Source organism: Malaya genurostris, chromosome 3 (genome assembly GCF_030247185.1).
Source record: "Malaya genurostris strain Urasoe2022 chromosome 3, Malgen_1.1, whole genome shotgun sequence".
Taxonomy (NCBI): Eukaryota; Metazoa; Arthropoda; class Insecta; order Diptera; family Culicidae; genus Malaya; species Malaya genurostris.
In genome coordinates, this window is record NC_080572.1 from 216,589,333 (window position 1) to 216,612,632 (window position 23,300).

General features: G+C 37.7%; 1 protein-coding gene across 9 annotated transcripts in view; it reads left to right on the forward strand.

The window, feature by feature from the left end:
- LOC131437244 (FH1/FH2 domain-containing protein 3) overlaps positions 1 to 23,300 on the forward strand; it is a 328,287-nt gene that overhangs the window by 201,894 nt on the left and 103,093 nt on the right. For all 9 annotated transcript variants that reach the window (XR_009230740.1, XR_009230739.1, XR_009230741.1 and 6 more), the window contains one exon: positions 13,600 to 13,658. Coding sequence is in view for 6 of the 9 variants with exons in the window: in XM_058606462.1 (XP_058462445.1) it covers positions 13,600 to 13,658 (59 nt within the window). In the remaining 3 variants the exon portion in view is untranslated. The remainder of the gene's footprint in view (positions 1 to 13,599; positions 13,659 to 23,300) is intronic.

Sequence of the window (23,300 nt, forward strand, 5' to 3'; positions counted from 1 at the left end):
TTGCCATGTGAAATCAGTTTCAATGAGAATCGCATTTTGGAAAAAATCGGTACTGAACTTTTCTGCAGTGAGTTATTTTTGTTTAAAAAAACTGCTCGATAGCACTGCTTCGTATTCCGATACGATCAATTCTGATCGATTTTAGAATGAGGGCGTCAGCGACCAGACACCTTGCTAGTCAATTCAGTGCACTTAATTTTCCAGCCCAGCAAAGCGATTTCTACCGGCTACTGGCTACTGCATGCATCGCCGGTTATAAGTCACTGCAGTTTGGTGTGTGGAATTTGCAACTATGGCGTCGCCGACAAGACACCGAGACCAACCGATAAATTCCGCACTGGCCGGTTCGGCGCGCAGTGTTTTTTTATTATTATTATTTGCCGGCTCTCATTGTCGTGACTTAATTATGACTGGGGTCTGTCAGAAATGATTTCACTTTCCACGTTCACATGCCCGAATCGTTGGTTCCATCAAAACCATTAAAACCTGCTCAAGTCAACTTTTTCAATTAAACTGCCTCGCGGCTGGGTGGACCCGCCGCTGATAAAACATGGCGCTAATTTCAATGCTACTGGCATTTCCGCTCACTTTGCCAAACTCGCAGCGCGAAACTCAAATCGCAATCGGATTGCCCGTATGAAGTTTAATTTTTTCTGTTGTTATTCTTGTGTTGTACTTTGTTGTTGTTCGCCAACCGAAAACGAAAGCTAATTTGGTTGTTAAACACTTCCTATAAGTGGCTGTTGCGCTGTGAGTGCTGTTGGTTTTTCGAGACTCATTAGCATATACGATGTTGATTTCTGTACTGAAATGTTGAAGAAAGTGCAGTTTTACATCAAGTGGCAAGAACGTTCTATTGGTTTGTGACTAACAAACACTAACGAGTCTGCTTATTTGATTGAAAATGAAAAACGGACTGGTGACGAATAAATGCTGAACAATTTCAGATTGTTCGACTGGGGAAATGAGGCGAAATGCAATAAATTGACACCCTCTGAACAAGAAGCAAAATCGCAAGAAAACTTTCTCCTCATGTTGGTCGTCCTAACTTTACCTAGACGGCAAGGCAAAGTAACGGTGGCCCTTCCAGGAACCGAGGATCGTTTCTGTGCCATCTTCGCTAGCGCGGGACCAACGCAAAAGCCTCGGCACTGCAGTACCGGCTACTGAGAGAGTAATTTCTCAACTTTATATTTCTCAGTGTCGTCGGTCCACGGCTGCTGGTTGCTAATGATTTTGTACAAGTATTCATTTTTTGTGCTACCTCAGCAGCTCAGCACGCTGTCAAGCTCGATGTTCGTGGCGGAGCTTGCCAGCCCGCACAGTGTAAACTAGAAGCAAGAAACTTTTAAAATGCTAACTACCACCGTTTTACGTGCCTTGAGTGGCTTTTGATTGCATTCCGGTTTAGGGCAAGAAGCAGTGTTTCCAGAAGTGGACGCTTTCGCGAGTGTTTGAACTCTGTGAAAGCGCAGATTGTTGTGATTTATTCAGGTGCAGACTGGCGGAGGAGACCAACATTTTTCTGATTCGAAACAGTAATCGAATTGGTGATCGTAAAATATTGTTTCAATTTTTGTGACTCTGTCGAATCAATAATACTCCGGGTTGGGAATCAGACGCAGGTTGGCTGTGCGAAGAACGTCTCCAGCAATAATCGTCCTAGAATGTTATTCCATACCAATGAGGTAGAAACAGGTGGGACAAACAAAGTATTTTAGTGTTTGTGAAATGAATTTGACTTCAGCAAGCCGAGACATAAGCTTGCTTTCGTCATACCACTCGATCTAGTTTCCATTGAAACAAAGCATTATTTTTAACATGTATGTTGTCACTTCTGACACTACAAACAAGTGCAAGCCATGTGCTCTACATCACCCGTTTTATAACTTTCCTTTTAGTTGTTGAAACTAACACATTAACATTAATATGATTTGGGTCTGAAGCAACTTTTATTTATTTTCAAAATTTGAACTATGAATTAGTTTTTATATCTAAAGGGTGATTTTGAAAATTTGAGAGAATTGATTAAACTTTTATTGGAATCGTTAGAACTATCAATATAACTTAATGATTTAAGATGATTTCATGCAGATGATTTCATGCAAATTGACGGGCCCAAAACGTCAGATAAACTGTTCACCTCAATTTGGGTCTTATTTTGCGTGCCGTGTGGGATGTTGCATCGTCTTGTTGAAACCACATGTCAGTCATGTCTAATTCTTCCAGTTTGGAAGAAAAAAAAAATCGTCAAATATCACACGGTAGCGCTCACCATTCACAGTAATGTTCCGCCCATCGTCGCCTTTGAAGAAGTACGGCCCAATGATGTCACCGGTCCATTTTTTTGGTTGCATTGTTAGCCCTTGCAATGCTTAAGGACTGTCCCTGAAAGTATGGATGCGTAGACTTTCAGCAGAACAATGTCGAAAAATTGTGTACAAATGGTGCACAGAACGCGGACTGTCACTAAGAAAGATAGCAAAAATGGAAGGAGTAAGTGAAAAAGCCGTGCGAAATGCAATCAGGAAGTTCGATGGGGATAACACCTTTGAGGATAAACCGAAAACGGGTCGAAAAAAAGGTCCTGCTAACCCTCAGTTGGATAAACGTATACTGAAGGCGTTCGAGCAAAAGAAGGAGGATTCAGTTCGGGATGTGGCCAAAAAAGTGGGCACTTCGAAGTCAAATGTTCTTCGTGCAAAAAAAACGTATAATCTTGTAACCTATAAGAAGCAGAAACAACCAAAACGTAGACCGAAACAAGAAGCATCGATCAGGCCGAGGGTTCGAAAGCTGTACAATACGATTCTTGCTGGAAATTTGAACTGCATAATCATGGACGACGAAACCTACGTGAAACTCGATTATAAATCCTTGCCGGGACCACAATATTATACGGTGCGAGAAGGGCAAGTGTTGAACCAGTCCGAGACATCGATTAAAGTCGAAAAATTGGGTAAGAAAGCTATGGTCTGGCAAGCAATTTGTAGTTGCCGTAAGATTTCGAAACCCTTCATCACCACTGCTTCAATGAACAGCGAAATATACATCAAGGAATATTTACAAAAACGGCTTCTACCCATGATTCGAAGCCACAAGTATCCTGTTGTCTTCTGGCCAGATCTTGCTTCTTGCAACTACTCTAAATCAACGGTAGAATGGTATTCTATCAAAAATGTCACTTTCGTCCCAAAAGACATGAATTCACCAAATTGCCCACAACTTCGACCAATTGAGGAATTTTGGGCATTAACGAAGGCACGTTAGGAAACATGTCTCGGCAGCCGAAACCATTCAACAGTTCGAATAAGATTGGAAAAAGATGTCAAAACTTGTCGCCAAGAAGTCTCTACGGAATTTAATGAGGAACGTTTGCAAGATGGTTCGCCAGCTAGTCTACAATGGCTAAGTAGCAAATGTTGAGAACAGAGATGGCATTTCACCAGAGTGATACACGCTAGAGTCAGATTTTTGCCACACCGAGGATGAAAAAAACGAAGCACCGCACAAAGAGGAAAGCGCACTTCTTCTCAGTGTCGAATAGACAGCATTTGAGTGTGTGCTTGTGGTTAAAGCAGCTGGCGCGAGTGAAACACATTCTCTTCGCATGAATCGCTCACACGCGCTCTCGTCTAAATACACCCAAGTGACCACTGGCGCGTGATGGTGAGCGAACACTTCTGTGAACTTCAATTAATAGAGAGTAGATCTGGCCTTGCTATGAAAAATTTGCAAGGAAAACCGAAAATTTTACGATAAATTGTTTTATTTTGCTGATTTTGCGTGTCCACGCTTCATCTACGAAAACCATACAGCAGAGTGCTCACCGGCGTGTACACCTCTGTGAAAGTATCTGCATCCACCTCAGAGAATTTATTAGCTAATGCTCTAGCACTTTGGTGCGATTCAGTGGAAGAGGTAAAAGGAAATAAACAAACGCACTCATGATGCGTGCACACTTTACACAATAGTGGTGTATAAATGTGAAAGAGAAGAGCTCTCGTTGAAGTTGTCAGTGCGAGGGGAGAAATTTTGCTTGCTCTTCGTCACACAGAGGAGATAGACATCTCTGTGTTGAGAATAATATTCTGTTGTTGTAGTCTAATATATATCAAAGTATATCGAATAAAATTTGAATATCTAACACTTGTGAATTATTTACATCGAAATCAATGTGAGTCCATACTTTCTGGGACAGTCTTTACGGCTGATCTTCACTCCAGATGCGGCAATTTTGCTTGTTGAAGTATCCTTTCAACCAGAACTGATCTTCGAAATTGAATCCGACTTTGCCAGTGTCCATTTATGATTAAATTATAGATCAAACGACGATTCATGATTAAATTATAGACCTAACTGAACAAGTTTGACAATGTCAATGTCAACCTATTTTAATCCCCCTAGTGGTGTAATGGCGCCTTTATCATCAACATTTCACGAGAAATTGATGAAGTTTCCATGCCTAAAAATGTATTTAAATTTCAAATATATGGCGCTTTGAATTCAATGATATTTTGTTTTGAATTAGGGGGGGGGCTATTTTATTTTCCCGTTTGATTTAAATACATTTGATATTTACTTCAAAGCAAATAATTTTCGTTTCTACACGCATAGATACAAATACAATTAATTTTAAATTTAATTATATCGTTCTTCGATTTCGAAGTCAGTTGAAATCAAGTACAACTGTTATTTGATTCAAAGTAAATAAGTTTTGTTTCTACAATCAGGCTTCCGTGCGATTGTGTGTAGATTCAACGATAGATTTATTGAAATTCACCATATTTTTATTTGAAATGAATATTGAACTGATAATTATGAATACTGTTTTTTTAATTAAAAAATCGCCGTTGTTTTAAAAAGCATAAGTACTTTATATAAAAAAAATAAACGTTTTGAGTTTAATTCAAATTTATATGCAATATAACTACACTTCCTTTTAAAATATGTTTTCATCATTTCTTTTTGTCTATTTTAACTTCTCTTGATAAGCCGGGTATACGAGATGGTATGGATTTATTCAGAAGTGGTAGATTCTCGATAAAATAAAATTTTGTTTATTTGAATTTAACAGCTTAATAAGGTATTTTTCCAATTCTCAATACCATCGATGCATTTTGCACGCTCAGCCAAGTATGGGTGCGCAATTAACATTGCCTGTTGTATTAACTCCTCTACATCCTTTCGTTCAATCATTTTCAATAAATTTACAAAATTTCTGAAATGAATACAAATATAGGTTCTCGTCACATGCATAATTCATAATATACCTTCAGGAATCAGAACAAATTGGCTCAAATGGCACGTTCCCCTTGATATTTGGAGATTTGTGCCTTGCCATCAATTTGTTTTTAGCATCATTTTCCCGATATATAAGAGGGAAGGATTGAAAGGAAATGGTAAGGGTTGGACTAGGAGGATGGGAAAAATTGACGACACAAAAACACATAAAAGCAGAAGTAAATTCTGCACCCCTAAGGGATGCCGAACAATCTGCTGAGGATCACATTTAGTGGAAGCAGAAGTAAATTCTGAACGTCTACGAGGTCCCGAACAGTCTGCTGTTAATAAAACCTCCAACCCCCGAGAGGATTTAGAGATCTTACAAAAGCGACACCATTCTGAACTCCCGGAAGAATGCAGAACGATTCGCAGTATGTACGAGCAGAAGTAAATTCGGCACCCCCTAAAGGATTCCAAACAATCTGCTAAACCCTATTTAAGGTGAATACAGAAGGGATTCATTCACTCCAGGAAGAACGATGAACCCGTCTGACTATAGCTCCTTACCACATTGGGTGAGAAACGAGAGAATATCCTTCAATTTTAGCTCCGCATACACAGACTCAACCATGTATGGAGAACCAAAAACCCGGATACGTAGCTGCGTCAATGCGGGACAGTTACATATCAGATGATATGAAGTACCATAATCGCATTCACACAAATCACACGAATAATACTCAGCACGTTGAATAGTAGCCATGTGATAATTGAGTTTGCAATGTCCAGTCAGAGCTCTGACCAGAATACTGCAATGTTGCTTGGAGAAATGCAGTAGACACTTTGACATTTTCAGATTTAAATCTGGTAGAAATGCTTTTGTCTGAGCGCAAGTTTGCAAGCTGCGCCAGTAGCTGGCATGTTTGGATGCAGCCCAAGAACGAATCTTGTGCTTTATCCAACTAGTTGAAAGTGGTAAAGCTGGTTCAGGACCAACGAAATCATTCGTTGCACCAGCTCTAGCCAACTCATCAGCCCATTCATTTCCAGTAATACCAGAATGGCCGGGTACCCATAAGAAGTAAACAGCATTTGAAATGCTGAGGTCTTCAATTTGAGTTCGACATGCGATCACTAGATTCGACCGTGAGTCATTCGAACTGAGTGCTTTTAAGGCTGCCTGACTGTCGGAACAAAAATAAATTCGTTTACCACAGATCCTCTGCTGAAGTGCCGATTGTACTCCACACAGAATCGCGTAGATTTCTGCTTGGAACACAGTACAGTATCTACCAAGTGAATGAGACTGCTCCAGCCTCATTTCACGACAGTAGACACCAGCACCAGCACGACCATTCAACAGAGAACCGTCCGTATAACAAACTATGTGTTCATCAAGTTGTCGTTCCAGACAACCAGACGACCATTCCTCACGAAGAGGATAGCTCAAATTGAATGTTTTGAAAGGAAAACTGCATGTGAGAGTTAGGTCACTAGGAGCGAGTAAATACTCATCCCACGTAACCATTTGAGACCACAAGCGAGTGTGGCTGGTAGCATAATCTAAAGGATTAACATACTGTTCCAAAGCCCTGTAACCTTAAGACTGTGTGCGCAAGATAATGCTTCTTGTTTTAGGAACACATGTAGTGGTTAAATGCACAGTAGCGCCTCTATAGCAGCAGTAGGAGTTGTCGTGAATGCTCCTGTCATCGCCATTAGGACCATCCTTTGGAGATGATTTAGCTTTGACTGAACTGTCGCGACTTCTCCTTTCTGCCACCATACAAGACATCCATATGCTAAAATTGGTCTAACAATAGTTGTGTAGATCCAATGAATATATCTGGGTTTGAGTCCCCATGATTTTCCAAAAGCTCGTCTGCATTGGCCGAAAGCCATGCAAGCTCTTTTAATCCTGTAGTCAATGTGAGCAGACCAATTCAGTTTTGAGTCAAGAATAACCCCGACGTATTTAACTTGATCGACCACAGTGACCTCTGAACCGAAGAACTGTAACGGACGAGCTCCTGTGATTATCCTACGATGAGTGAAAAGCACCATTGATGTTTTGCCCGGATTTACAGACAATCCAACCTGACAACACCATTGTTCAACAGATCGCAGGGCTTGCTGCATTAAATCGAAGAGAGTGTTAATGCTTATACCGGTCATCAATATATGATAATCGTCGGCAAAACCATAAGTCGGAAATCCAAGGTTATTAAGTTTCCTTAACAAACCATCAGCGACTAGGTTGCATAAAAGTGGGGATAGTACACCACCTTGAGGACACCCACAGACACTCAGCTTTCTAATCTCTGCTTGCCGAAGCGATGAACAAAGAAGTCGATTGCTAAGCATTGCGTGTATCCAATTTGTGATACTTGAAGGTATGCCATGACCACGGACTGCTTCCAGAATTGAATTGAAAGACACGTTATCAAAGGCACCTTCAATATCTAGGAAAACTCCCAAGCAAGATTGCTTTTGTGAGAAAGCTTTTTCAATGTTGTACACAACATCATGTAACAGGGTTGTAGTGGACTTTCCACGCTGGTAAGCATGTTGCATTCCATGTAGCGGTTGCACGCCCAGACTAACATTCCTGATATAGTGATCGACTATGCGTTCCACTGTTTTAAGAAGAAATGAGCTAAGACTGATAGGCCTGAACCTCTTCGCTTCCTCATAAGTGTCGCGACCGCCTTTGGGAATAAATTTGACAATTATTTTCTGCCAGGCTCTTGGAATATATCCTGTCGCAAGACTAAAAGTAAGTATTTTCGTCAAAACATGTTTGAAATGTTCATACCCTTTCTGCAGTAACACTGGGAAAACTCCATCCTTTCCAGGAGATTTGTACGGAGCAAAACTCTCAACTGCCCATTTGACCGATTCAATCGTCACAACGCTTCGAGCAAGGGCCCAAGAATCGTAACTACCTGAAAAAGTCTCGGGAAGAGCTGTCGGTGATGGATCCATACATCCTGGAAAGTGAGTGTTAAAAAGGCAGTGAAGTACATCACTTTCATCAGACAAGTGTTCACCATCTGAAGTTCTTAAGAAACTGACATTAAAGTCCTTAGATATCGAAAGTAACTTATTTAATCTGCTAGCCTCGTTGAGACTAGAGACATTTGTGCAGAGGCTTTTCTAACCACTTCGCTCAGACGATCGAAGAGCATTTTTGTAAGCCCTTCGAGCCGACACGAATGCCTCCGACCCATCTCTGCGTCGGTGGTTCCAAGCTCTTCTGCATAGTTTCCTTAGTCTAGCAAGTTCAGCATTCCACCAAGGAGTTCCTCTAGTAGCTCGCACAATCCGAAGTGGACAAGCCTCTTCATATGCTGCAACTATGAGTGAGTTTGTCTCGTCGACAACATTTTCCAAATCAATTGGGGTTTCAATTGTTGGTTGGTACCCGTAAAATCTAGTCGCCAAGCCCTCTTCATAGAGGTCCCAGTTTGTAGATTTGGGATTACGATATGTGACAATATCAAATTTAACGTTTGAATCATCAAAGAATATGTACTTATGATCAGACAACGAAGGTTCGAGCTCATCGGAGACGAGCCAATTCACCAACTCATGCGCAATTCTATCAGAGCAGAGAGTTACGTCCAAAACCTCCTCTCTTCCAGATCTCGTAAAAGTTGGGCGGTTTCCTGCATTGACTATGTGCAGGTTTGTACTGCTCACGAATTCCATCATATCAGAGCCTCTCGAATTTATATCTGTGCTGCCCCAAATGATATGGTGAGCATTTATGTCACTGCCGATTACAAGCGGTATATCACTCTTGCAGCAGTATGATCAATATTAATAAGGTATTTTTCCAATTCTCAATACCATCGATGCATTTTGCACGCTCAGCCAAGTATGGGTGCGCAATTAACATTGCCTGTTGTATTAACTCCTCTACATCCTTTCGTTCAATCATTTTCAATAAATTTACAAAATTTCTGAAATGAATACAAATATAGGTTCTCGTCACATGCATAATTCATAATATACCTTACCTACTATAGTATTACACAATTCTAACGATTTCAATATCGCGTTCGTTTTTATTATTCTTTGCGTTGTAATAGCAATGTTTGATTTAAAGACAATATTTTCGAATCAAAATTCTCTAGAATTTGATTCAAGAACAAGATATTTTATTCAACATCCATGAGTTTGGAGCTAAGACTCAATATATTTCAGTTGAATTTAAATCAAAATTGATTGCAAATTTACATGAACATAATTTAATATTTGGATCGATACCACGACATAATTGATTCAAATACATTTAATGTACTGTAACAAGCATTTGGATCGAATAAATTTTTGATTGAATTCAATAAAAAAAATTAATTTGAATCCATATCTTAATGTACTGAAATCTCATATGCTTTGTTACACATGGGAGATTTTATTTGATTCAAATTTCAATTATAATGCAGTTCTATTTGATTCATACAAATGTTTGAAGTTGATTTAATGACTCAATATATTAGAATCCAATGTGTTCTGTTTCTCTGCGTGTCATATTGGACATTTCGAATATCTCTTTCCGAAACCGGAATTCGGCAATTGTCGCAGTTGCAGTAGGTAAGTCATCAAATAGCCAGGCCGACAGGTTAGAATAGTTTTTCGATCTGTTTTGAAAATTTTGTTTTTTAGTGTCGTCAGCTATATGTAGTCTAGGCAGTTTTAACTTTCATCACACTGAAAATCGGATCCGGATAAAACTCAACCTAATTCAATAGATAAAAAGATAATTTTTTGGCATTAAAAATATATAAAAATACGTGACTTGTTGTCAATTAAAAATTATAAAACTAGCCGCTTTAGATTTTTTGTCATAATTTTGAAAGCTAATAACTCAGTAGTCTGTAGATGGATTTATATAATTTAGCTACCAATCGATTCGGAAATATTTAACTTAAACATGTATGGGAACATCGTTTCAGTATTTCAATAGCATACTTTTGAAAACATGGTTAGAATCGACCTATGTTTTCCCTAACTAATCACAGCAGCGCAAATGATGTCATCCTATTGGTTTTTCGTGCTCAGCCGACGGTTTTGATTGTTGGTCTGCACCTAGGATTTCATATAGTAGCAGATCTGCTTCGTTCGGTATAGGAAGTATTTACGTAATGCAAGAAGAAGTATCGTTCTCTTCTGCATCGCATGAACGTTCGCACAAAATGGAATCTTTAAATATATGCCTATATTTTAACTTTAATCGGCAGCCAGTTGCGAAAGGAGCAGGTAGCTTGTTGCTTACTTTTTATGGTGTTTATTTTTTTTTTTCATCTGCTGTACACCGGGTTCGCTTGAGTATGTTGAATCTGTTGATTCTACGGCAACTAGCATACCAATTCAGAACTTTCGGCGATAGATTTTTTTGACCTAATTTGGAGCGAATGTGTTTCGGTAATTTGATGATGGATTTGCCACATTTAACATGTGTGCAGTAATCTGAAAACCCTTCTTAGTCCACTTAGTGGAACTTTCAAAGATCTCTAAAAATCACCATGGAGGGGGGGTGGGCGGTGGTACATGAAATTTCTCGGAAATCGAAAAACAGTTTTTGATGCCAAAAGTCTTTGAATTACAGGAAACGTCGAGATTTAGTGGTACACTTGAAAAAAAATATTTTCTTTTCGAAAAATAGACTTTCTGGGACATTCTAATTTCTCCCAGAAAGCCGATTTTTCAAATAAAAAAATTTTCGAGATGACACTAAATCTCGACGTTTCATGCAATTCTGAATCTTTTTGGTGTGGGGGAGGAATTCCAAGATGTTTGACATAAAAAAACGACGACGGGTTGCACCCCTTACCTATGTCCGATTTAGCTAAAATTTTGCGTGGGAAATTTTTTCGAGGTGCTTAAACTTTTGAACAATAGCGCCTAACGAAATTAGGGATGATCTCAAAATATTGGCACCCTTATATACCTTATGATCAAAAAAGAACCGGAATTTTCATTTTAAAATTCCCGCGCTTGTCCAATCGGTAAACTTTTATTCTCTCAACGTTGGCAACACTTTTATACACATTCTGTCGAATTTTGACGCATATCGTACGATTAGTTTTTGTTTGGCGTCTATACAAAGAAGTTGAAAAATTTTCGTGTGGCGATTTTTATAATGGATGAAAATTTAGAACAACGGCTCGCCTTCGAAGCGCCATTCGGTCGATTGTTGTGCGGTTTCGACGTCATATTCATAGATCCACACCTCATCACCAGTTATGATGCATTCGATGAATGTGGGGTCACTATCTGCGTTGGAAATCATCTCTTTGGCCACATCAATACGACGCTGTTTTTGAATGAAATTCAGCTTTTTTGGCACCAGCCGAGAAGCGACGCGTTTCAAACCCAAAACATCAGTTAAAATGTGTTCGGCTGATCCATGAGAGATGCCCAACAACACAGCAATCTCTCTAATCGGTACAGAACGATTTTGCAACACGATTTGCTTCGCCGATTCAATATTTTCTTCAGTAACAGATGTGGTTGGGCGGCCAGGGATCTCATCATGATCCAAAGCTTATACGACCACCTTTGAAGCGTTTATACCACTCGTATGCCTGTGTTTTTCCTAGACACGATTCACCAAAGGCCTTTTCTAACATTTTCAACGTTTCGGAACACTTAAATCCATTTGCAACACAAAATTTGATGCACGCACGTTGTTCTAAATTTTCATCCATTATAAAAATCGCCACACGAAAATTTTTCAACTTCTTTGTATAGACGCCAAACAAAAACTAATCGTACGATATGCGTCAAAATTTGACAGAATGTGTATAAAAGTGTTGCCAACGTTGAGAGAATAAAAGTTTACCGATTGGACAAGCGCGGGAATTTTAAAATGAAAATTCCGGTTCTTTTTTTTATCATAAGGTATATTAGAGTGATTAAAAACAACATGTTTTGTCGGTTACGTCACTAATACCATCTCCAAGAAACTTGCGCGGTAAAAAATCAACGCGTTTTGTAGGTCACGTAATTTAAACCATCATATCTTCGGAGCCCAAAGTCGCAATCATTTGATCTTCGAATTTGATCAATTGCCCAATAGTAGCTTTCAAACGAGTCTTAGTTTGTTTAAATCGGTTCAGCTATCTCTGAGCAAACTGAGCGATAAAAATATCTTCGAAAAGTGCACACACACAGACATTTTCCGATCTCGTAGAACTGAGTCGAATGGTATAAAACAATATCGGTCTCCGAGGCTCCGTTCGAAAGCCGGTTTTTCAGCAATTCTAATATCTTTCTAAAGAAAGGGGCAAACTCTAGCGTATCTGAACTATGTAGTGTAAACAACAATCGTACACTTTATTCCTTCTGATTAGTAAAATAATCTAACAAGGACATCAAATCTGCAAAAACTTTGTATCAATCGCGAAACGAAACCCAGGACAGCGTAATAAAATAAAACATAGTTCTACGTCAAAATAAATCGCATCGGTATTGATAAACGGTATTATCTGGCAACATTGCCACTAGCGTCACTACGAAGCAACCGAGGCGATGGCGATGAGCAAATTTATCACCGAAGGAAGCCAGCAAGCAAGGAAGCAAGCAACGGTGGGAACAAAACTGCAGGAAGTAAATTTGTTCTTTCAATTACGAACAAGTAAAAACTCAATTTAATTTGTGAATAACTGCCTAGCGAAGGCGAGTTTGCTTCAGTTGTGAGTTTGGCGAAGCTACGGAACTATGATGAAAATGATCTACATGGATTTGTTAATGAACGGTAGGCTTGTTGGGATATGTGGACTGAATTTTAGTTCAATTGTTCGGAACAAAGTTTTTAGTTTTTAAAAACTATTGATTTCTTTGGTGTGATCCTCATATTTTAAATATATTTTGTAATACTTTGACTTTACTACATTGAAAGTATGTAGGGTAACGGCTCCAGTGGGCATCTGAGTTCGAGTAGTCTTCTCATATGCCAAAACCAGTAGTTAGAGTGAGATATGCTGTCTCTTCTTTAATTGAAAGTCAGGTAATCGGCAAAAAAAATGCGTCTCGACTAATGAAGCGACTTTTGGTACAATAGCCCTACTTTTTCCCTTGAAGTCACTCTATGCAAACTCTGCAAAGTTCGTCAATCATCGCTAACTTCCGATCTATTAATCAACAGCTTGACTATTTTAAACACGGTAGAACATGCTTAACATAGCTAGAACCAATTTTGAAAAAACTTTTATTCTAATGACGTCATATTATCGACTGCCTCATACGAATGCTTGTTAGGCCTTTCGACGCTTACTCATTTGTTTGCCACAGTCAGTAAATATAAACAGAAACGTGTGTTTGCTCAAATTTAAATATTCATTTTTTTCTCTCTCTTCATTTTAGCCGCAAAAACTCTCTTGTCGTGCGGACTCAGCTCAGCGTAAGAGTTCACTCCATTATAGGTAAGTGGTGCACTTGATAATTTTTTTCCCTATAAAATTAGTATTCAATATCCCATGATACCTTGTTTATCTTGCATGGATAAGGAATTTACAGAAAATAGGACAAACATGCGGTCATAAACAGTACACAGCATTGCTAGGCATATATTCTTGCTTAATGGGCATAACTTGAACCAGGTTATTACTCAGACAATCTATAATTACGATAACACTTTGGTGTCGCAGAAAGATTGCAGTCAACCAAGATAATTCGGAAATTGGATGCGAACCTATTCCAAAACATTTGAAATCATCAATTTGAATTATTCGATATTTATATTACATAAGAGTCACCACCCCAGCAACGTTTTTTCTGCTTACTTCTTCACACGCGCAACATCGCCGGAACCAATTCCAAAGTAACATCTCATAAAAAATCCATCAGCAGCGATCTTGAATAGCCAAAACAGCCAAAAGTGCGGTGTTCGGAACCGATTCGTTCTGCAAGAATTCAATAGCTACTGGTCTTTCGCCTTCTCGTTCAAGTCTTTGTGTGGTAAAAAAAACTTCATTATAAGCTTACAGGGTGTTGCACACATTTCGACAGTGACAACTAGAGAAACCGACAGAATAATGTATTATGTTTACTTAATTGTAATGCATTTTAAATGTGTTAGAATATATGTTTATTTGGTTAACTAATAAAAGATCCATAATAAGATATTCCGTGGAAGATATCATTGGAAATATCTGTTTTTTTAAAACGTTTATTTATACCCGGCTTTAAACTGCAATGGTCTTTCATCGGGTGGAATATTTGGTGTTTTGAAGCAGCATATGTTTTAAGTATAATGTTGACTAGTTGAACGGTTTTAGTTTTGTTAAATTGTTGTTTGGCGTGTTATTATTTTTTTTTTCTAAAGTTTAGGGAAATACTCATCAGAAGAGTAGGAATCGTAACACATCGTCTTTTCAGCTTATTGAATTATACAATACAATAAACATTATTTTCAGACAATCTCAGCAGTTTCAAATTTGACAAATGTTAACAATAACCGAAATCATCTGCAAAAATTGTATTGTTTGATGATGATAAAATCAACCGATAGTAAATCATGGATATGCATGTCATCGGAAATAAACTTGGCATTAGTATTCTACAAAATAATGAACACATAAATTAGAAAATACGAATTCTAAAAAAGAATGCAAAATTTTATAATGTTTGCCGTTACTCAATTAAGTTCCTGATAACATTGATATAGTGAGTAGGAAAAAATATTTATAATTTACCGCCAATATTTTTATAAAGGGTGTTTTTTAAAAGCTTGCTGATTTGAAAATTAAATAAAACACATGTCAAATTATGGAATGACCAACTTTTTTTTATTTGGTAGGTAATTTCTGGGCATTTAACAGTAAAATATAATTTCGGGAATATGGCCGTCACGACTATTTTTCTCAAAGGTTCTTCTGAAGGTCCAATTTTCGATCACTTTTTCAAGCATTTGAAAGCGTATTTCGTTGCTGGTTTATCCACATAAACCAATGAATTCACGTATTCCCACCAAATATAATCGAGTGGTGTCACGCAAACGCGGAGGCCATTTCACCGATCTTTTCCTAGAAAAACGTGTTTAATCCACCGAGAAGTGAGATGATACCTTTTTTTTTATCAATCCGCATGTGTTTTTTGCATGAATATTCTTCGGTCTTTAAGTTTTCATGACATAATTTTAATGACCGTCGTTTTAAGCGACAATTTGAGATTTTAATCACTCATTACTCTGTAATGTCGAAATTGCAAATCGGATCGAATTTGAATCTAGAAGAGTGATAATCAATTATGTGAGTCATAATTGGATAAAATTAATTAATTTTTGTATGTATGTATAAGATTAATTGATTTTGTATATAAGTTTATTTTAATTTGAATTTTTGTTTCTGAAATTTGATAAGGCTTTTTTTGAGAAAACGATTGAGCTTTGAGAAACGATTTTATACTGGAACCGGAATTCTAAAATCGGTATGGCCGAAGTCAGATAAATTTATCTGAGAAGCTGTATAGTTTACATTTCTTTCAAAATATTTGAAAATCAGTGAAGACATCTTTGAATCGACAACTGAATACCACTAAAACTGAAAAAAGTTAATTTTTTTTATCGACTATCCAAATCTGCTAACCCGATAAACCTGATTAATTTATGTGGAATAGACATTTTTATACCAATCACCCTGTATCCCCGAAACCGGAAGTTGGATCTGACTGAAGAGCAAGATGTTTTATAGAATCTAGAAACTTTTCATTTGAATCTTAGATGATTCTTAGATTTTATTTGAATCTTAGATCGGTTCAGCCATCTACGAGAAAAATGAGTTACACAATTTTGATTTCGTTTCACATATCATCCTGAAGTTCCGGAACTAGAGGTCGGAACCAAACATAATTCAGGAACTTTGTTTGGGAGCATACGACTTTTCGTATGAATCTGAATTTGTAGAAAAGAAATTTTCCGAGAAAATTGAGTGAAATTATTTGTCACACACGCATTTGCTGATCTCGACGAACTGATTCGAATGGTATATGGATGTTATGTTCTTCCAGCATTTATTGCTGTAAGCAGTTCAAATCAATATAATTTAAAAAAAGTCTGCCATCATCTGGTTTATATATGTCATATTCGAACGATTGTGTTGCCAAAAACGAGCCGTGCTAAAATCGATCCGACGCTAAATGGCATGAAAAAGGATGCTGTACACAGTATTTTTTGGTACTTAGAAACAATTGTATGTAACAGTATAAAAATCGTGTTTTCGTTGCTCCCAAGCATTTCTTTGCCATACAGCGCTCAAAACTCCTACTGCTGGATTAGGGGGAAAAGTCGTTTACACAAATATTTCGATATCTCCGTTAAAAATGGACGGATTTTAACAATCTATGGCTTGTTGGATAGCTATTACCGTGCGGAATCTAAGTCTGAAAACATATTCTGTTTTCAAGGTCAATTGTGACAGATACTGTCAAAAACTGAAAATTTTGACATAAAACTTCGAATAACTCAAAAAGTAAACATCCGATCTCCAAACCATTCAATAGCGTTTTGGGTGACGGGGAGACCTTTCATTTGCGACTAGTTTGATCAAAATCGGCCCAGCCATCTCTGAGATCTCGACTTCTTAGTTGACAACACACACACATACACAAACACACACACGGACATTTGCTCAGTTCGTCGAGATGAATCGATTGGTATATGTCATTCGGCCCTCCAGGCCTCGGAAAAATTTTCAAAAGTTTGAGCGAATTCTATACCTATTTTTTTATATATATAAAAAAAGGTAAAAATGTTGTCGTTGAAATGTTTTTCCAATAAGTCGATTGTTTCGGCCGCAGCATGACAAGATCTTGAAGATTTGGCAACAAAAATTAATTGATCATGGTTCTGTATCGATTTCCATTCACGATAACGCGCCGTTCTTCTTGATTTTAAAAGAAATAAGGACCGATAACTCCACCAGCCCATAGACCGCACCAAACAGTAAATTTCTCGGAATTCATCGGTAATTTTTAAACGGCGTGTTGATTATCTTTGCTCCTAATACGTTCTTGATGATGATGATGATGATGATGATGATGATGATGATGATGGTCCCACCTCATACCCCTACAAAGGTGTGAGCAGAACGAGTTATCTAAATGATAATTAATATTTTTGCACATATCTTAACCAGTAAACAAAAGAAAACGATCTAATTACTTTAGCAGGTATTGATTCTTGTTCAAAAGAACGACTGACCACAAAATAACATTCAAATATTTCGGATTTACTATCCGGGTTAATCAAGGAAATTTCCAACCCGGGAAGATCCTTGATCACATCAGGAATCGAACCCGATATCTTTACCAGTATCAGACAGTAACTCACCTGGCCCCTCCCGCCGGACCAGTTCATCGCTACACACATCAGCTACGATGGAGTAACGAGACTGCGGATGAGCAGAGCCAAGCCCAATTCCATCAACAACTGTCGATCCCAATTAGTTTCCCGAATCTATTTCTTAAATTATTAATCAAACCTTGCGATCAAGGTCAAGAGCAAATTTAACACACTGAATGCTAAGGCTCTTCGGCCAGTCCTATTCGCTTTCCAAATAGTCACTACCTGCTTCGCGCGCGAGGTTCAAACGTATGTAGACTGCTCATTATTTTCAACTCTCAAACAAACTAAAAATCCATCATCATCATACCGAACATAGTAACTTAATACGTCTCACAATAATATATATAAACAAAAAGAAAAAGAAAATACAATCTTCGTAATACTTAAAAAAAATAAAAAATCTGAAAAATTTGATCTAACTAAATATTTGCTTACAAAGCGGACTTTATGTGTGAAATACATAACTTTTTGAACTCCACCAATGATGTCGCGCGTTTGATTTCTCTTGGCATCGAATTGAAAAAAATTATTCCCTTGTACAATAATGAGTTTTGCGATCTGGTTAACAGAAAGCTTGGTGTTCTAGCATCAGATGCGTTTCTAGTATTGTACCTATGCAAATCAATTCCTCTTTCAATTCGATCACATAAATATCGAGGCAACATACCATTTAAGATTTTGAAAATGAATACCATGGTTAAGTAGTAAATTCTCTGTTTCAATTGGTGGGAATTGCGTTCTTTATGGTGGTCTCAGAAGGACGATTACGTGCGCCATAAAATTCACGAATTGCTCTATAAATAGTTTTAATTGGACACTGATTTTAATAATAAATTTCCACAAGTTGACCTCATGATCATGCTAATTCATGATGATTTATCAAAGAATACTGAGTAGATACGTCACTTTACACTGTCAAAATAACTTTCAAACAATAGAGTAATCCCCATTGAAAAACAAACCTCCTAAAAAACATCCGTTATATTTTTTGGGTTTTGAGGAAAAAGCAACGTGTTGTGGTACAACACTAAAAAGTTATTATAAAGTTGATTAAGTTTTTTTTTGTATTTTTTTATTTTGTTCCAATTTTGAATGAGCGCTATTTATGATCAAAACTTTTCTTCCACTGACAAGAGACTTACCAAATTTCAGCTAACTGCGCATGCTTCTTCTGTGTATATGCTCTAACAGTTCTGAAATTACTGTATGCCTTCAAAACCGTCTTTTGTCGATTGTTTTAAAGCACAAGGAAAAATCAACATTTTAAACGAATTTAGACTCATGCCACTGAACGCTAGAACGCTGGAGTGTTTTGAGGCTAAGTCGGTAAATTTCGATTTCCAAGGATTCACCAAACTGCTTCGAACTACATTTAAGGAGTGTATCGAAAAGTAGTTAGCAACATTGATTATTGAATAAAAATGCGAAAAAAAAACACATTTTGACATCAGTTTTCGATGTATTGTAGAAAAATTACATTTTAATGCATTTCACTGATTAGCATTCTCTTCTTCAAACATTCTTCCTCGTACACCTTGGCGTTAATTGTGCCCTTCGTGAAGAAAATCGACGACCGCAAACCACAGGTATAAATTGCTTGCCAGACCAACACCTTCTGCCCAAACTTTTCCATCGCCACCGTGGTGTCAGCGTCGTCCAGGTCCTGGTACACCGATTTCGTATAATATTGCGGTCCGGGCAGCGCTCGAGAGTCTTCCTTGGCGTAGGTTTCGTCGTCGATCAGGATGCATCCGTTTTTATTCTGTAGAATCCGGTTATACAGTTTTCGCGCTCTTGTTTTGGCCTGATCTTCTTGTACCAGGGTTTTTTTCGGCACCTTCTGTTTCTTGTAAGTTTTCAGGGAGTTCCGAACTTTGATCCGTTGAATCATTCCGATGCTGGTGTTGAACTGCTTGGCCAAATCCTGCGTCGACGCCGATGAGTTTTTCCTGATGTACTCAACCACACAAGACCCGTTTTCCTACCGGATCGGGGCAAATCCTTCATGGAAAGGATCCTACCGAACTTCTCGATAATATTTTTGACACTGGTGTAGTGCAATTTCACCCGTTTTGCAATTTCGTTGTTTGTGACACCCCTTTCTGAGCACCAAGTGTGCAGAATTTTCTTTGGCGTTTCCGGATCAATTCGACTCATCATTGAAACGATAAACCGTACCGGAACCAATCGATTGCGCAGCTGTTATTGACATGTAAACAACATGTCAGTGCAAAACACGCTGCAAAAAATTAAGCCATTTCAGAGTAATAACTGTTTGAATGTTGCTAACTACTTATCGATACACTCCTTAATCAGACCTTAAATTTTTTCAGAAAAACATATGAAAAAATAAAGAATGTAAATGAAATACTTAAAACCTGTTTTCTTTATTTTTTCATATGTTTTTCTGACGAAATTTAAGGTCTGATTAAGGAGTGTATCGATAAGTAGTTAGCAACATTCAAACAGTTATTACTCTGAAATGGCTTAATTTTTTGCAGCGTGTTTTGCACTGACATGTTGTTTACATGTCAATAACAGCTGCGCAATCGATTGGTTCCGGTACGGTTTATCGTTTCAATGATGAGTCGAATTGATCCGGAAACGCCAAAGAAAATTCTGCACACTAAATCCACCTAGTGGTGTAATGATGTTTTTCTCATTTTCATTTTCTCCTGTATATTACAGCAGAGATTCCCCGAAATACCACAATTCAAAAAAGTTTAGACAGTAGTTTTGAAAATTTCTGGTGCATAATACTGCTACATTCATATACTACATTTGAATTTAAGTTAGTGAAAAACTATTCAAGCATATTTGAGAAAGTGAGGTGAGCTACATTTTAGGGTAACAGAGGTATTTTGGCCCACGTTAGGTTTAATTTTATTTTGGCCCACTTTGTAAAAATATCCATCAAATGTTGTAATATCTTCGAAAAACCCTTCCATAATAGGTAATTTAATGTTATCATTTTCATACTGATGAAATATGGGTTACTTAACATCGAATATATCCATAAAGTTTGTTAGATGGGCGAAAATGTATGAAGTCGCCAAAATACCTGTTACCCAATTACATTTAATTACTATTGTTGGTACTTCCGCAACCAAAAGCTGGATATCAGCTTAATGACATTCGGTTCATTCAACCATACAGTAATATGACCTACAAATTTATTTACGATTATCTATGAAGATTTAAAAAAAAAGGAACCGGTAGTCGGACTTGAATAAAATTCAGCAGATCTTTTATGGGATTATCGAATTATCAGACTCTCATGGTCGACAAACTAGAAAAATTAACTAGCAAATATAAAGAGGTAGCTTATGAAAAAAAAATTCTTGAAACTGACATTTTTACACTAAGCACTCTACCTCCGGTAGCAGGAGTTTAAGCCGAATGAAAATTGGACTATTCTTATGGTACCATTTGAATCTAAGTTTGCCAAAATCGGTTCAGTAATTTTCGAGAAAAGTGAATGATATTATTTTCACATATTTGATGCATATCACCCTGTAATTCCGGAGCCGGAAGTCGGATCCAAATGAAATTCAGGAACTTTGTATGGAACCATTGGACGTTTCAATTGAATATAAGTTTGTGAAATTCGGTAATGCTTTCTACGAGAAAAATGACTGGAATTATTTTCACAGTTTCGGTGCATTATTTTCACATTTTTGTTGCATATTACCCTGTAATTCTGTAACCAGAAATCGGATTAAAATGAAAGTCCGTAACATTGTATGGATAAGTAAGGACCTTCATTTGAATATAAATTTGTTAAAATCGGTTTAGATATCTCCGAGAAAAGTGAATGATATTATTTTCACATATTTGAAGCATATCACCCTATAATTCCGGAACCGGAAGTTGAATTCAAATGGAATTATGGAACTTTGTATGGGATTATAAGACCTTTCATTTGAATCAAAGTTTGTGAAAATCGGTTTTGCTCTCTCGGAGAAAAGTGAGTGACATTATTTTCACAATTTTGATGCATATCACCCTGTAGTTCCGGAGTCGGATGTGGGCTCCAAATGAAATTCAGGAACTTCATATGGGGTTATAAGACCTTTCATTTGAATCTAAGTTTGTGAAAATCGGTTTAGCCATCTCCGAAAAAAGTGAGTGACAATTAGTGCATATCACCTTGTAATTCCGGACCAGGAAGTCGGATTCAAATGATATTCAAGAACTTTGTATGGGACCTCCATGTCTCTCATTTGAATCTAAGTTGAAAATCGGAGCACCTATCGTCGAGAAAAGTGAGAAACAATATTAGTCACACACACACACTGAATACGAATCAAAACTACAGTCCACATTTCTTTCAGTTACATTTTATTGTTCCCATCTTGTTTGATACATTTTGTTTTCGGAGCAGCAGAGAAACAGGATAGAGAATAAAGTACAGTCATGAAGACACACACACACACACACACACACACAGATATTTGCTCAGTTCGTCGAACTGAGTCGAATGGTATATGACATTCTTCTCTCCGGGCCTCGGTTCATGTATACCAGACTCGGAGGGCTGATTGTCATATACCATTGGACACAAATGTGTGTCTTTATGTGTGTGTGAATTTTATCTGAATCCGACTCACGGTTCCCGAGCTACTGGGTAAAATGTGCAAAATGAACGACTAAAGGAGCTCGATTTTCTCAGAGAACGCTCATCCAATTTTCAAAAACTTAAATTCGAACGAATGGTTTTACAATCTCATTTAATTCTACCAAATTTCATCCGGAGGCGACTTCCGGTTTCGGAATTATAGGCTGATAAGTATTAACAATTTTATTTTGAGGAGCGTGTTCTTATACATGAAACGGAAAAATTGAACCAATTACATTCAACAGTCTTGCTCGCTGCCTAACTCTTCAACTATGCAGCAGTGGTTAGTTGATGACCAAATACGTGGATTTTGAGTATATCGGATCATCATTTCTGGTTTCGAAAGTACCGGGAAAGTAGTCTGTGTGCTCCAAACCGGAAATTATTCCATTTTCTCAGGAACGGCTTTCGACCGACCTTCGCAAACCCAGATTTAAATGAAAAGTATTATGTTTCCATAAGTTGATGTAGCATTATATCCAGACTTGGCTTCCGGTTCCGGAAAAACGAGGTAGTGTGTAAATTGCAACTTTGTCATTGTCATATACCTAAAACGATCATGCAAAAAATTTGGTTCAAAACTGTTTCAATTTAAAGGTTTGCTGGTCAAACGAACCGTTTTCACCTATACCGACTACCAGCTTCCGGTTCCAGAAGTATCGGAAATAGTGATCGAAAACTCAAAAAAGAAACTCTACATTTTCTCAGAAACAGCGGGGTCGATTTTCCCAAACTTAGACTCAAATAAAAGGATCAAAACTTTAAACCGTCATTAAGAGCGAAAAAGCCTAAAAACGAAGAATTCCTATTAAAGTCTTGAAAAGTCTTGTGTTTCAAAATAGGCACCCTACCCTACCAACTCTTTAACCATCAAGTGCCTTTTTTTCTCTCTTCCTCTCTCTCTCTCTCTCTCTCTCTCTCTCTCTCGCAGCAACGCACTCAGCATGGGGATTTGGAATTCCTCAGATTGAATCGTTTGATTGCAATCCATACATGCTGGTGGGATGAAATGAAATTAACATTCCTTTCTTTTGATCCTTTTTGAACGCCAGATTCTTCATAGCAGCGGTAGCAGGCTGAGGTCAATTTGCTGATGTAGCAACC